Source organism: Chiloscyllium plagiosum, unplaced genomic scaffold (assembly GCF_037043375.1).
Source record: "Chiloscyllium plagiosum isolate Xiang-an unplaced genomic scaffold, Cpla_swu_hap1 HiC_scaffold_2, whole genome shotgun sequence".
NCBI classification, from domain to species: domain Eukaryota; kingdom Metazoa; phylum Chordata; class Chondrichthyes; order Orectolobiformes; family Hemiscylliidae; genus Chiloscyllium; species Chiloscyllium plagiosum.
Window position 1 is genome coordinate 119651314 of NW_028270140.1, and position 14134 is coordinate 119665447.

Genomic DNA, 14134 nt, shown 5'->3' on the forward strand with positions numbered 1-14134 from the left:
ATGGAGAGAGGTTGAAAGGCTAAGGGCAACATGGTGGCTCAGTGGTTAGCACTGCTGTCTCACAGTGCCAAGGACCCGGATTCAATTCCAGCCTTGGGCGACTGTTTGTGTGGAGTTTGCACATTCTCCTCAGATCTGCGCGGCTTTCCTCTGGGTGCTCCGGTTTCCTCCCACAATCCAAAGATGTACAGGTTAGGTGAATTGGCCATGCTAAATTGCCCATAGTATTCAGGGTTTTGTAGGTTGGGTGTGTTAGTCAGGGGTTAAATTTAGAAGAATGGGTCTGTGTGGGTTACTCTTCGGAGGGTCATTGTGGACTTGTTGGGCCAAATGGCCTGTTTCCACACTGTAGGGATTCTATGATCTATGAATGTGCATATGGTGTTACATGGCATGGAGTGGAGATCCCAAGTTGCAGCAAGAACAGTTGTCTGAGAAGCATTGTACATCACAGAGATACCTGTGATCCTGTGTGGATTTGAAACAAGAAGGATCAAACTTCAGTTGGAATCGACCAAGGCAAGTTTGAGCCGGAGGCACTCACTGAGGAATGAGTTGTGGCTCTGGAAGCAAGTTTTGGCAAATGCTTTGTCAAATACCCAGAGGCTGAAAGAAAGTAATGATGGTGTGGAAATCCTGTTAGAGACAGAAGCAGAACTTCAACTTGTGCATACCTGGAAGAGAAATGGCAGAGTTAAACTTTAAAACAAAACAAAGTATTATGGACGGTGAAGATCTGAAACAAGAAAACGTAGTTGTGAAGAAGGGTCACGGGACTCAAAACATTAACACTTATCTCTACAGACCTGCTAAGTTTCTCTCAATTTCAGTTTTTGCTTCAGATTTCCAACACCCTTGGTTCAGAGATTAAACAAATTGGTCTGTCGTTCTGGGTTAATGCTGCTATCTCCTCATTTTTTATGAAATCTACAGCCATACTCCATGGAGGTTTATGACCAGTGCCTTTGTAATTTCCACCCTTGGGTCCATCCTTAGATGTGACCTATCCAATGTCTTGCCACTAGCACAAAATGGCAAATATAATCGACTCAACAACATGGACGTTTTGAAAATGGCATTATTTACCTTAAAATTCTTAACCCAGCATTAGCAATGAAACAAAAAGTAATAAAACACAAGTAGTAAAGTGCCAGATGCAATCTTGTAACAGCTCTGTGCAATGGTTCTAGTGTTGTCAGCAAATGCAGCATAGACATGAGAACACCGCAGCCCTATCTATCCACTATTACCTGCTACTTGAACAATATTCATAACTTAAAATGCCTCTCTACTCCAATTTCCCTTTTCTAACCTCATCTTAAAAGTTGACAGTTAAGTTAACCATTAATTTTACAGACCCTCAAGTTCCTGTGCCAGAACATCTCTCTTGTTCTGACCTAAATCTCTCTAATGTAAACTTTGATCAATGTCCTAGAGATTCAAGACCCCTCAGAAGCAGGTTGTTTCAGCTATTCTTTGCCCTTCACTCCCTCTTTTAGCATTTGAAATAGCTCTATTGAATTAGCCACAACCTACACCATTCTAACAGAAACAGTCAAAATTTTAAGTCTTCCTTCAGATTTCTACTTCCTCCTACCAGGCAGCTATTGATCTGGTTGGAATTTATGTATGGTCTCAAAATTCTTACTGTAGTCCTTTCTTATCTCTCTTTCAGCTTTTTCCATGTGGGTCACCTTCATATGAACCATCCTTTTTTCCTTCTTGCTGTTGTTCTAAGCCTAACACAGCACACAACACCTGAGCCATTAAAAAGGGTTTTACATGGATTTCGTACTACTTCTTGATTATCAGCCTTACAATCCGGTATCCTGTAAGGATTTTTTTAAAAATAAAAATGTTATCTACTTGAGGTACCACTTTTCAAGTGTTGTAAACTTGAAAGCCAAACATTTTCTCTTTGTGGTATGGAAAGAGCAGACAAAGATGGGACTGAAACATTCCCAAATACCTTCATCTAGAAGGGTTCAGTGGATGATTTCAGTTCCTCTTAAAACACTCCCCACCAGATCCAGTTCCACTCACACTTCATTTGATAACAATAGTTGGTTTACCCTGACAATCTTCTAGCTATAGTACACAAGAATCTAGAACTAGCCTGCCCCAATTCCTGATGAAGGGCTTTTGCCCGAAATTCAATATTCCTGCTCCTCAGATACTGCCTGACCTGCTGTGCTTTACCAGCACCACTCTAATCCTACCCCTACCCACAGTTGCATAGCTACAACAAAGATCTGCATCTACCCGGCTGTGTGGAAAACTGTTCAAGAATTCAACCAATTACTGTCAGATTAGGCCACTCACAATGATCATAGTGAGGAATTTGTTGTCAACTGTACTATCAAGTGGTACAGCAATAAGCTGTATTCAGCAATAAGCAGCTCACAATGCCAGGGTCATATTGCTCGGACCTTCTTGCGGTCCAAGAAAGAGCTAAATTCCATAAGACAGGGTACCTGCTAGCATCAAGTATCATTAATACCATTCAGTATAAAGGAGCCTGAGCAAAATTGAAGTAGGTGGGAATAAGGTAGTAGGTTCTGCATTAGTTAGCACAGAGGAAAATGGTTGTGATTGCTGGAGATCAATCATTTCAGACTCAGAACAGATCAGTTGTCAGGGTAGTGTCCTAGACCCAACCATCTTCAGCTGCTTCATCAATGACCTTCCCTACATCATAATGTCAGAAGTGGGCATATGTGCACAATTTTCCGGACCAACTGCAACTTCGAGTCATAGAGCTATACAGCATGGAAACCTTTTGGTCCAACCCGTCCATGCCAACCAGATATCCTAAATAAGTCTTATCCCATTTGCCAGCATTTGCCCCATATCTCTCTACACCCTTCCTATTCATATACCCATCCAGATACCTTTTAAAATATTGTAATTGTACCAGCCTCCACCACTTCCTCTGGCAACTCATTCCATACATGTACCACAATCTGCGTGAAAATTTTCAAATACTGAAGCACTGTGTCCAGATGGAGCAAGACCTTTGTATCTTTCTGGCTTGGGCTGATGGTGGCAAATGCCATTTATAGCACACATGTGGGGAATTACCACTGATCAGAAACAGAACTGGAACAGTCAAATATGCATGGGTGCAAGAGCAAGTCAGAGACTAGAATGTTATTTCCATGTTAGCTAATAACTCATCCACTGACTCTCCAAAGCCTGCTCATCATCTACAAGGCACAATATATAATGGTTTTGAGACCATAATGTACTTGACATTTTGTAATTTATTAAAAGTAACATGTTGACACACACTATCAATGTCAGACTACTCGAACAAACTGTCCAAGGCTATATGCTGAAAATATTCTTAATACCAGCTTTTGTTCTGCCATAGCACAAATTTATTTGGGCGTACATTCAATTAAATAGTTCTTATTATCCCTAAATTAATGTGACATTTCTTACATATTCTTCTCAGAAAAATGTTAAAAGTGCGGTTCTATTAAAGTAACAGCTTGTTCTCCAGGTTAATGTACAACAATACAGAGTCTAATGACAAGAAGGTCAGAGTTTTAATTTCTGATCTGAGCCAAATTTCTCATTCCAAATCAAGTGGCAGTCAGGAAACCACAACCGGCCTCAGCACTCTTATGTTTGGTGAGGGGTGTGGTAGGTGGGGGAGAAACTTGCCAGGGTTGCTTTGCAACCATATATAGGCAAATGTGGGGACTACAGATGCTGGAGATCAAAGTCAAGATTACAGCGGTGCTGGAAAAGCACAGCAAGTCAGGCAGTATCCAAGGGAGGAGGAAAATCAACTTTACGGGCAGGAGCCCTTCCCTGATGAAGGCCTTTTGCCCAAAACGTCGATTTTCCTGCTCCTTGGATGCTGCCTGACTTGCTGTGATTTTCCAGCACCACTCTAATCTTGCAACCATATATGTTCTAACCAACTTGTTCAGAGATACTATTGCACTCCTCTGAGCAAGTAGGACTTGAACCCAGGTCTTCTCGTTCAGAGGTAGGGACACTACCACTCCACAAGAACCCTCGCCTTGCAACTATTATACTGTCTGTAATAATGCTCACATTCTGTTTACTTGGCAGACTAAAATCAGGGTGTGTTCGTCTTGAAGGTAGCCATTGTGTTCTGGAAAATTCCATTAAGATTCAGTGAGCCTCCAAAAATACAATGAATCTGAAACTGAACAAACGATTATAGATCTTTCCACAAGTAATCGCTCATTTCAAAAATGTATTACAGGAGCACAGTTCTTTCCTGTGAATACGAAAAATATTATGTGACATGTTTTGCATCAGCAGAACCGCAGCAAAGATAAATCAACTCCACATACTCCAAACAAAAATTGGTGATTTTGCCCTGATCAGGAAAGCTGGATAAAAAACTTAATTTTCTTTATTTAGAGTCATTTTGAACTATACTCATTATTTTTATCTGAGAGACTCTCGTGCAGGGTTCATACTTTGGCCGTTTCAAAGGAACTGCCTTCTTATGCAAAAGTCAGGAGTGGAACTCAAGACCTTCTTGTAAAAATTGGATGCACATGGACTCAGTGCTCAAATATGGACATGAACCTCTTTCTGCCTAATATTCCTGGGAGAAAGTGAGAAGGGTGAGGGATGACCTTAGAGAGGTTTACAGAATCATGAGGGGCACGGATAGGGTAAACAGGCAAAGTCTTTTCCCTGGGGTTGGAGAGTCCAGAACTAGAGGGCATAGGTTTAGGGTGAGAGGGGAAAGATATAAAAGAGACCTAAGGGGCAACGTTTTTACACAGAGGGTGGTATGCATATGGAATAAGCTGCCAGCGGAAGTGGTGGAGGCTGGTACAATTGCAACATTTAAGAGGCATCTGGATGGGTATATGAATAGGAAGGGTTTGGAGGGATAGGGGCCGGGTGCTGGCAGGTGGGACTGGATTGGGTTGGGATATCTAGTCGGCATGGACAGGTTGGACCGAATGGTCTGTTTCCATGCTGTACATCTCTATGGCGCCATGACTGCAGATGCTGGAGATCAGAGTTGAAAAGTGTGGCGCTAGAAAAGCACAGCAGATCAGACAGCATTCAAGGAGCAAATTTCTCCTTCAACCCAGCACTATCCTCTTGAACTGTCTGTCCATCTTCCTTCCTACCTATCTGCTCCACTCTCCCCTCTGACCTATCACAATTACCACCAACCTGCATCTATTTATCATCACTTTCCCAGCTACCTTCTCCCAGTTCCCCCTCTCCACCCTCCAATTTATCTCTCAGCCCCCTTTCCCCCCCTCCCACATTCCTGAAGGGCTTATACCCTAAACATCGATTCTCCTGCTCCTTGGATGCTGCTTAACCTCCTGTGCTTTTCCATCGCCACATTTTTCAACTCTTAATATTCCTGGGTCAAGGTGATCCACATGTTCAGATATATAACCAAGAAAATGCAATCCATTTCACTTGCTCCGCCAGCTTAATTTTAAAAAAAAGACTTCTTGTATGTAGAGATTAAATATCCAAAATGTGTATCAAGTATCTTAATGAGTCAATTTAGCATAAGTAGAAAGTATGATAAGAGCCTAAAACTGGCAAAACACCTGCAGAAAATGCAGACAGTACACCCATGTTAGCTGCATGTCCACACAAAATTTGATTAAAAATAACCAGCAACTTTGTTTCCCAAGAATGATTACTGGTATAGCAACAGGATGGTCACACCTTGATCACAGGCAAGCAGTATTGAAGACTCGTCACTAAGATTAATGGGCGAAGTGAAAAATGGCTATAGTACAAATATAAAATGAAAACAACATATTGGCTTCATCACAATCCTGTGAGACACAATTGATAATGGAACAGTATCAGAAACATCTAAAAATGTATAACAAATCTATAGCCAGCGACAACAGATGTATTAAATAACAAGAGGTGACAAAAAAAAGGGGAACTTTGAGCCTGCATCGTCATTCAATAAGATATTGAGAGATTGGATTTTAGATCAACTCCAGATTCCTACATACCATGAATAGATTCTAATAATTAGATTCTAATAATTGATTACCAAGGGCATGAAAAATTATCCACCTCTGCCTTAAAAGAGATTCTGCATCCAATGCCTCAAAAGAAGGGAACTCCAATGATTCTCAACCCTCTGGAAGAAATATTTTATGCTCTTAAATGGGCGACCTTTCACTTTTAAACCACAGTGCCCTAGTTCTAGATGCGCCCAGAAGAGGAAATATTCTTTCTACATCCATCCATTCAAGTCCTCTCAGGATCTTGTGACATGTGAAAAACTAGACACTTTTTAAAAATCAAGCAGCTTATTGATGAACTAAAATTGAAACGGAGAACCACAGCATATTTGAAAACAATAGAGGTCAAGGCAAGAAAAGAATAATTAGAGGACAACGTGGATTTCAAAGTCAACATATTTTAGAAGAAAGGCACTTTAAAGATAGTTGAAAAATATTAAAAATGACAGTCAGATGAATCTTGGATTTTAATTCACTAAGCACAGGGGATGAATCATCTATAAGAGATAGCTGTGGTTTAAGAGGAATAAGAGTCAAAAGTTGTGCCATGTCACCTTACAAGTAGCCAACACTTGCTCCTGTAACCATGCCTCCAATTTCAAATATAAGTAAGCATTCTCCTTTTTTAAAAAAATTCTTAATTCCAAAAAATTGCAACATTAGAATCAGTACCTGAACAATTCAAATTAATGGATTTTGAAGTATTTACTACATTGCTGCAGAAAAAACAAAAAAAAGAGTACTCTATATAAAATTGAAAATATGTGGCTTACAAATGGAAACAGTGATTTCAGAGGAAGTAAAATATACTGAACAATTTTTTTAAAAAGCAGGATTAACTGAAGTAAGAAACATAATCCATATGAGCTTCAGTAAGATGTTTGACAATGTTTCTCTAGGTAGACTGGTTGGTAAGGTGAGATCACATGGAATAGAGGAAAACTAGCCATTTGGATTCAAAACTGGCGCGAAGGTAGAAGACAGAGAATGGCGGTGGAAGGTTGCGTTTCAGATTGGAGGCCTGTGACCAGTCATGTCCTACAAAGATCGGTGCTGGGTCCACTTGCTTCTTGTCATTTATATAAATGATTTGGATGTGAACATAGGAGGTATGGTTAGTAAGTTTGCAGATGACACCAAAATTAAAGGTGTAGTGGACAGCAAAGAAGGTTACCTGAGTAAAACGGGATCTTGACCAATTGGGTCAATGGGCCAAGGAGTGGCAGATGGAGTTTAATTTAAATAACTGTGAGGTGCTGCCTTTTGAGAAGGCAATTAGAGCAGGGCTTATAAATATAATGGTAAGGTCCTGCTGAACAAAGAGACCTTAGAATGCAGACTCCTAGTTCCTTGAAAGTGGAGTTGCTGTAGGTAGGATAATGAAGAAGGCATTTGGTTTGCTTTATTAGACAGTGCATTGAGTATAGGAGTGAGGAGGTCATATTGCAGCTGTACAGGACATTAGTTAGGCCACTTTTGGAATACTGTGTGCAATCTGGTTACCCTGCTATAGGAAGGAAGCTGTGAAACTTGAAAGGACTCAGAAAAAAGATTTACAAGGATATTAATACGGCTATAGGGAAAGGTTGACTAGGCTAGGCTATTTTCCCTGGAGCATTGAAGATTGAGGGGTGACCTTATAGAGGTTTATAAAATCATGAGTGGCATGGATAGGGTAAATAGATGTCTCTTCCCTGGGGTGGGGAATCAAAAAGCAGAGGGTATGGGTTTGGAGTGAGAGGGGAAAGATTTAAAAAGGGACCTTGGGGCAACTTTTCACACAGAGGGTGGTGCATGTATGGAATAAGCTGCCATAGGAAGTGGTGGAGGCTGGTACAATTACAACATTTAAAAGGCACCTGGCTGGGTATACAACTAGGAAGGGTTTAGAGGGATATGGTCCAAATGCTTGCAAATAGGACTAGATTTGTCTAGGATATCTGGTTGGCATGGACGAGTTGGACTGAAGGGTCTGTTTCTGTGCTGTACATCTCTATGACTCTCAGTACCAGTATAGTGCTTATCTCAACAACAACAAAGATGGTTCTGTCAACTCTAGTTCAGAAACGATTCCAAAGAAGTCTACTTTGATTTCTTTGAAGGTTTCAGTGGAAAGATGATAATTCTCTCTGCCCATTGGTTCATACCAGCATGCAAAGGATTCCCAAACTGAATATTTACAGCATCAAAAGCAGATATAGAAGCTACAAAATGATGGATGTTATACTTGTTCATACTAGAAGCAGGGACAATTATCTCAAAAGACCGAGTTCTCAGTAACCATGAGGCATGTCATTGCAATCAAAAATGAAAAGTTGACCTGCAATGCCTCAATTCAAAATAGAGATGAAATTGCTTTGTCATGTACAATTCTATAACTTGCACATTGCATCATGGGGCTTTCATATTTTTTGTCAAACATAGCATTGTTCAATTCCATTCAAGGATTTAAATAGTCTTATTTCTTAAATCCCAATTGTTTACAGTCACTTCTTTTAAAAACAGATGTGGCAAAAAAAATGGTATTCTTATTTCATTATAGCTATCATGTCAACGTTGCAGAAAAAGAAGTCTGGTTAACGTATTGTTCTGGACAACTAAAATAAATTACTTGCTGAATTTATTTCAGTCTAGATATCTTATAAACTATTCATTTATGCAAAAAGCTAAGTTACAGATTTACACTCAGTCCCCAAATGTGTAAACCGGCCACTATCCTGCGATAATCCATATAATGCTGCAGTATACTTTATTACAATAAACACTCCTACACATATGCACTAATTGATGATTTTATTAAAAGATTCCACTTGGAAAAGATTTTGTAGCATCTTAATGTCAACAGCACCTGGTAATTGGTATGAACCATTCACACTGCAGAAGGTACCAATTAGAGAAGCCTCTCACTTTATGCTATGCAAAGTCTTTTGTTTCCCTTTCCCAGGTGCACAAATCTTAATTAAATTCCTCAGGGAAGTTATTTATGTCCACAATGCTTTCAAACAAGCCCTCTGTCCACCATTTAAAAACCTAAATTAATAAAGGAAATAGCTGGAACTTTCTTTTTGCCTATTTAACATCCAGAATAGCCACTAAAAAGCCAGGATTTGGTAAGAAACAGTGAATACCCCTTAATCATTCCTCCATTATGAAGCCATTTCCAAATATTAGATCATGTCCCTCTGTTAGTAGCAACATTCAATTACTGGTTTCTTAGATGACAGGAGGTTAATGCCTGAACATTATTTTAAAAAAGGTCCCTCACAACAGTTAAATGTATGAAAGTCAACAGCATCACCTGAGCACTCAGGGGTCCAAGAATTCCTCAGCTCTTGTTCAGGGATACTCAAGATTAATGATTGCTCAACTAAGAAACCACATTTCATCGGTCATATCTTTAGTAATTGGTAATTTTATTAGTCTGTGGCAATACCATAGCCATACATAAAATGCAATTCATAACAACAAATGGTAATTCTATTGAAAGACTGTATTAAGACATTCCAGAGCCGATTACATTAGGATTAGGATTTGAAAACAGCATGGTATTAAGCATAATAAATTATTTTTACTTAAATAAGTATCACACAAAACAACACCAATGTTAGTTTCTCTCTTTTGTATGATCTGGGCTTGATTAATCAATCATACTGAATAAAACTTAAATTTACATATGGATGAAATAACAGAGGGTAGGACTCTATGAGCAAAACATCTTTCACTTCAAGAATAAATGCTAGGACCTTGAGAACCATGTACAAGAATTATTTATTACAGATAACTGATGAAATCAGAGTAAAGTTCAACCTTGTTGACCCAAACACAATTCTCTTGTTCCTCTATATAAGTCAGAACTTGGCATACAATATGCTACCTAAATTTAATGATCACCTTTTGGGGAAAAATCACAACTGGAATCCAAAAGCAAATGTTTACATACAATATCTTCACACTATACATGAACTAGCATGGCCACAGTCTGTTTTATAAAAAGTAAACATCGAACAAATACAATACCTTTCCCAACTTCAGGATGGCCCAAAACACTTGCAAAGTGGAGTCGGGAAACATTCACACACTAATGGAATCCATCAAGAAAGTCAAAGAAATACATTCTGAATAAAAATAAATTACATGCTACACCAAGCTTTGTGAAGTGAAACATCACCGATTTGTCAAGTAATTTGCTGTCGGTTATGACACACCCCTGTCAGAAACAATTATGCTCTGACTATATAATTTGAAGGATTACCAATTATCACTGAACTAACACAACAAGTTGCACCAAGCACTTTGTTTAAATCATCACACCACACTGATCCCTACTTTCATGTCAACAACAGATGGCAATCACACGAAAAACAAAATTGGCATTTCAACATTTAATTGATATCCTTTTTATCTGCACAGAAGCATTTGGATTGGTTTTTTCCAAATTTAAAAACACTGGACACTGACTAATCACAACCCAATAGATACATATTCACCACTGGGTCTAAGCACAGAAAGACAGAACTAAGATAAACTAAAATGAGAAAGAGCAATTCTGTACAAGAGTCAAGATTAGAGTGGTGCTGGAAAAGCACAGGTCAGACAGCATCCAAGAAGCAGAAAAATCGATGTTTTGGACAAAAGCCCTTCATCAGAGACATGCAAGAATTCAGTACAAGAGTCATACTTAACTCCAAGCTTTATTTCTATCTCCACAGACATTCCCAGACCTGCCATTTTCAGCACTTTCTGCTTTTATTTCAGAATGCTCCAGCTTTGATTTTTTTTCTTTCTATGCCATCTTGTTCTGGACACCCTAACTAAAGGACAGAATTCTTCCTGCACACTTGACCAACTTTAATTACATTAAATGAAAATTAGAATAAGACTAAAAATAATTTAAAAATAGGGTATAACACCTGAATGAAATCATAACTGAAATTATTCCACAGTACAATCAACAACCACTTTAACATTTAGAAAAGCTATGTAACATTACTTAAGAGTATCCATGTCCTTGTACATACATGAAGTGCTCACAAATAATAATCGAATTTGAACTGCCTCAAGATGAGAAGTAATGTCAAGATACTAATAGCATTCTAGTTTTCTTTTCCCCATGTATCCCATCATTACACAGGTCAATGGCATTCAATTACCAGAACATTTTTCATCAGTCACTTCTCAGTTACCTCTCTCTAATGAGACAGCAGCTCTATGGTCCATTATGGCTATGCCACCTTTAATTTTTATAACCAATCATAAAATTGACACTGCAAAAGGCAAGAAATAACCTAAAATACATTTTATGTCAATTCATTCCTAATAAGTTTGTATAGAACCAATGACAATCTCACATAACCCAGGTCCTACAGCTATTTGTTATTGTGATTTCTTAAATCAGTTTTCAAATGACATCAAGGCAGATCAAGTCTATTCAGAAGAATCAATTAACTCACAAACCTGTTCTAATTCCCACTAAAGCTAGGATGCACTTGCTCCATGATAATAAACTGGTTGAAGTTCAGCAACTGTACAGGACTAGTCTTCTGAGCTGCAAAGCTGTGGTTCACTTTATTAGTTCTTGAGCAAGTATTGTTGCTGCCTCATGTCTTCCTGCCACCTCAAGAACAGAAGCTTCATCTCATAAGCCTGACCCCGTTTCTGGTTTCGTAAGTGGGCGATCAAATTTTAGAAATTTCGTATGAGAAAATGACACAGGAGGACTGATTATGTTGTGACTGATAAGAAAAGGAGGTATTTTCTCAAAATTATTCCAATAATCCCTCAAAATATTGCGCCAATAACATACATTCACGATCACTATCATCTATAGACTTGTTGACAGAGGGTCATCCTAAAAATAAATTTTCATCTTAGATGGTCAGTTGTAAAAGAGCTATTTTGTGCAGGAATGTCGACCATCTCCCATTGGTTTTGTTGTCTCCTCTAGCTGTTGAAAGCGCATGCTCCGATGCCGATTTGCACATCAATCCTTAAATCCAATCGTTCACCTCCACTCACTAATACCTACATCTCCAATGCAGCCAGGGGCCTTCCAACATTTCACTGCAATCGAGACTAAGCATTTGAAATTTCCTGAGAAAACATACCAAAAGTCAGCTGCACGATTTGCCTCTCCTCCCGGCTTTGGGATTTACAATGAAGCCTTGCTGAATCTCTCACTGTCTGCCAGTCTCAGTCTGTCTCACTGCTGCTGCCGCTTATTACACCCAGTCTGGGAGCTCATGCATCTGACGCACGCAATGCGACGCCGGCAATTTCAATTAAAGGGACCCTGTCTTAACTGAAAAAAAACAATTGCTCCTCCAGCGAATATTCCCAAAATCCAATAAAATTATAAGAATTTGTACATGTCCGTTTCATGTCAAAATACAACTGATTTGCAACTGAAATAAAATGAACTGCGGATGCTGGAAACAAAGACAGGAATTGCTGGAGAAACTCAAGCAGGTCTGGCAACACACTTTCTCTCCACAGACCTGTTTGAGTTTCTCCAGCAATTTCTGCTTTGTAACTGATTGTGCAAGTGAAGCAATAAGAAGCTGCTTTTTTTATTTTGATTTCAGAAATAATATTCTGATTATTTTCAGCTCACGTTAAAATGCAACTGATACCTCGAAAAAGTTATTTGGAAAAGCTTTCAATTCTCCCCCTTCCTGTGTTGGACACTTTTCTATTTACTCATGAGTTGTGGACATTATTGGCTTGGCCAGCATCTATTGCCTATTCCTAACTTCCTTTAAACTCCTGGGGTGAGCTGCCTTCTGGGACTGCTGTATCCATGCTGTGTAGGTACACCCAGAGTGCTGTTTAGAAGCAGATTCCAGATTCAAATTGAAGGAACAGCAAGACGGTTCCAAGTCAGAATGTTGTCTGTGCCTTGGAGAGGAACTTGCTGAAAACACAATAAAGTAAAATCATAACTATAAAGTTAAAAATCACACAACACCAGGTTACAGTCTAACAAGTTTAATTGGAAGCACTAGCTTTCAGAGCACTGCTCCTTCATCAGGTGGTTATGGAGTAAAAAGGTGTAATCTTATAATCTTACAATCTTACACTCCATAACCACCTGATGAAGGGGCAGCGCCTCAAAATCTAGTGCTTCCAATTAAACCTGTTGGACTATAACTGGTGTTGTGTGATTTTTAACTTTGTACACACCAGTCCAACACTAGCATCTCCAAATCATCATAACTATAAGACAGTCACAACATAGAAGAACACAACTATATCAGAATATTACTTATATTTGAAAGACAGTATTCTTCTTACTTTGCCAAGTGTTAATTTTGGTTCGGCTCTCTCACATCTGAATCAACAGAGCATTGATCCAGTTCCACTCAAGCATAAGTCAAGAATACTACTCCAATATCAGTGTAGTTTGAATGAGATATAAAACATTATAATTATCGATCATTTTAAGTTGATGTAAAAGATTCCCAGCTGATATTTCGAAAATAGTAAGACACCTGTCCCCGGTATCCTGGTCAATATAGATCCCTCAGTTGGTACCTGTTCATGATCATTTTGCTGTTTGTGAGAGCTTGCAGATTAGCTACTGCATTGTAACAGTATATCAAAACTATTTTGTTGGCTGTGAGGGGGCATTGTAAGGTTGCAGAAGTTTTTTTTAAATAAAGTGTTTATTTTTTCCTCAGTAACATTATTGCAAGGAAAATAAGGCTGAGCTATTCTCTGCTAAAAGAGGGTCAAATGTTATTTCAATCCATGGCTTTTGACCATTTTGTGTAACATATCCATTTTTATCCAAATGGCAATAAGCAAGACCTTAATGTCCCAAACCATTTGAACTTGACAATATTTTAATTTTGTTACATGTTAGACTTAAAGGAAGAAGCTGCTTCTGCTCATTTTACTCATTTGTCTAGAAACCTACAGTTGAGAGTAAACCGCAATAACTTCATTAGAACATTATAACAATTCAGCCTATTCCACATATTATTAAATCATTATTGACCAATCTAATCCACTGATTAATCATTGCAGGTGTGGAATGCTCCTTTTCTGAGGAAGGATTTCTATAATAATGTTTAATAAGACTTACACCAATCTGGATTCTGGATCAGTGGTGCTGGAAGAGC

The 14134-nt window shown here is 38.8% G+C and overlaps 1 protein-coding gene across 6 annotated transcripts in view; it reads right to left on the reverse strand.

The window, feature by feature from the left end:
* Positions 1-12252, reverse strand: part of fam169ab (family with sequence similarity 169 member Ab) — a 103586-nt gene extending 91334 nt beyond the window's left edge. For 2 of the 6 annotated variants that reach the window (XM_088000219.1, XM_043707446.2), the window contains exon 1: positions 12119-12252. Coding sequence is in view for 1 of the 6 variants with exons in the window: in XM_088000212.1 (XP_087856338.1) it covers positions 10032-10085 (54 nt within the window). In the remaining 5 variants the exon portion in view is untranslated. Of the gene's footprint in view, positions 1-10031; positions 10167-11468; positions 11857-12118 lie in introns of those variants that run through there. The other 4 variants (XM_088000212.1, XM_043707454.2, XM_088000227.1 and 1 more) reach the window with 3 other exon arrangements.
* Between the last annotated feature and the right edge of the window lie 1882 nt (positions 12253-14134).